At 39.7% G+C, this 2,041-nt stretch overlaps 1 protein-coding gene across 1 annotated transcript; it reads right to left on the bottom strand.

Annotated features, from left to right (window-relative positions):
- Nucleotides 1-476: 476 nt before the first annotated feature.
- On the bottom strand, nt 477-1,554 carry LOC102403738 (olfactory receptor 6C2-like). The gene has a single exon (XM_006052033.4). The coding sequence runs from the start codon at nt 1,425-1,427 to the stop codon at nt 477-479; it is 951 nt and encodes a 316-aa protein (XP_006052095.4). The 5' UTR covers nt 1,428-1,554.
- Nucleotides 1,555-2,041: the final 487 nt, after the last annotated feature.

Genomic DNA, 2,041 nt, shown 5'->3' with positions numbered 1-2,041 from the left:
GATCTAACCTATCTCTCCTGCATTGGCAGGCAGATTCTTTACCACTTGAGCCACCAGGGAAGGCCAACTTATTATTCTTAATAGTGGATGCTAGATCAGGAAATAATCCTAAGATAAATAATTTTGCCCCCAAAGAGCTATAAAACTAGAGGAATGAATAGAAAAAAATCCATCTCATATTTTTGTTACTGTCTTTCTGTGGTTCAGCTATCAGGATGGTGAGGGGTTGTATAGGTTCTGGAAATCTATATTCATTCCTATTTATGAAAGTAAGCCATAAGGAATGAAGGCCTATTTGAATTAAGGCCATAACACTTTTTTTTCAGGCCATGGTTCTCAGAGAAATAGAAAAGAAATTTCAGTGATTAATCAGACTGTACCTTTAGTTCTGCTCTGTAGATCTGAATTAGAACACATAGTAAAAGATGAAATACTTATGTATATATATTTTTACTTTATAAAATATTTTTAGTCACCTAATTTTTGGGAAATGTCATTTTTTTAATAGAGTCCCTGAAGGCTTGTTTGACTTGCTTATTCCGTAGAGTATAAATGAAAGGGTTCATCAAAGGGATAATGGAAGTGTTGAGAAGGGACACCACCTTATTAATGGCCACACCTTCCTTTGCTGGTTTGATATAGATAAAGATGCAACTCCCATAAGTGATGGAAACTACAATAATATGGGAGGAACAAGTAGAGAAAGACTTTTTTCTTTGCTGAGCCGAAGGGAGTCTTAAAATAGTCCTGATGATGTATGTGTAAGACACAATTACACAGACTAGTGTGAGTATGAGGGTCAGCACCGCCATGATTAAAACAAGTTGCTCTATAAATTGAGTGTCTGAACACACAATCTTTAGAAGAGGAGATGCATCACAGCCAAAATGGTCAATGAGATTGGAGTTACAGAAGTCTAGCTGAACTCCCAGGCTAAGTGGTGGGAGTATGACAATTAACCCAATCAGCCAAGAGCAAAGGACCAGAATGGTGCAGACCTTTTCACTCATGATGGTGCTGTAGTGCAGGGGCTTGCAGATGGCCACATAGCGGTCATAGGACATGGCAGTTAGAAGAAAAAATTCTGTTGCCCCGATGAGGATGACAAAAAATAACTGGATGGCACAAGCATTATAGGTCACTCGTTTGTCTCCAGTGGTCATGCTGTACAGGAATCGAGGAACACAGACAGTTGTAAAGATTATTTCTAAGATGGAGAAATTTCGAAGGAAAAAGTACATGGGTGTTTTAAGGTGAGAGCTCACCAGAGTGAGGAGGATAATGACTAGATTTCCAGCAACAGTGGAAGAGTAGGTAAGAAACAGAAACACTGAAAGAAAAACCTGTAGTCTTGGGTCGTCTGTTAATCCTAGTAGGATGAATGTTGTTATTGCAGAATGATTTTTCATCACTATCTTCAGATACATAAGAAGTCTGTATTAATAGATTATAAGTGTTTAATCTGAGGAATAGAAAATAAAAATAAATTTCAACAAGCTATGTAGAATAAAGTAGTGAATCAGGAAGCGGCTGCTGCTGCTGCTAAATCGCTTCAGTCTTGTCCGACTCTGTGCGACCCCATAGACGGCAGCCCACCAGGCTCCCCCGTCCCTGGGATTCTCCAGGCAAGAACACTGGAGTGGGTTGCCATTTCCTTCTCCAATTCATGAAAGTGAAAATTGAAAGTGAAGTCGCTCAGTCATGTCCGACTCTAGCGACCCCATGGACTGCAGCCCACCAGGCTCCTCTGTCCATGGGACTTTCCAGGGAAGCGTACTGGAGTGGGGTGCCATTGCCTCCTCCGAATCAGGCAGTAGATGCACATTTTAAAGCTTTTACTTGATCATCAATAATCATGATGTAGAAAAGTGATTGAATCATACTTCATTTCCTTGGACTCTGCATTAAATTCGTCTTCAGAATGTTCATGAAAAGCATTCATCTGAAAATTTATTTCCATTCTAGTTACAGGATCAATTTTAACATCTATGTCACAGTCCTCTGAAATTTTGACAGCCACTGTAGTATCCCTAATCCTCAG

Source organism: Bubalus bubalis, chromosome 4, assembly GCF_019923935.1.
Source record: "Bubalus bubalis isolate 160015118507 breed Murrah chromosome 4, NDDB_SH_1, whole genome shotgun sequence".
NCBI classification, from domain to species: Eukaryota; Metazoa; Chordata; class Mammalia; order Artiodactyla; family Bovidae; genus Bubalus; species Bubalus bubalis.
Note: the sequence above shows the minus strand (reverse complement) of the source record. Positions and strands in the feature narration are given on the sequence as shown.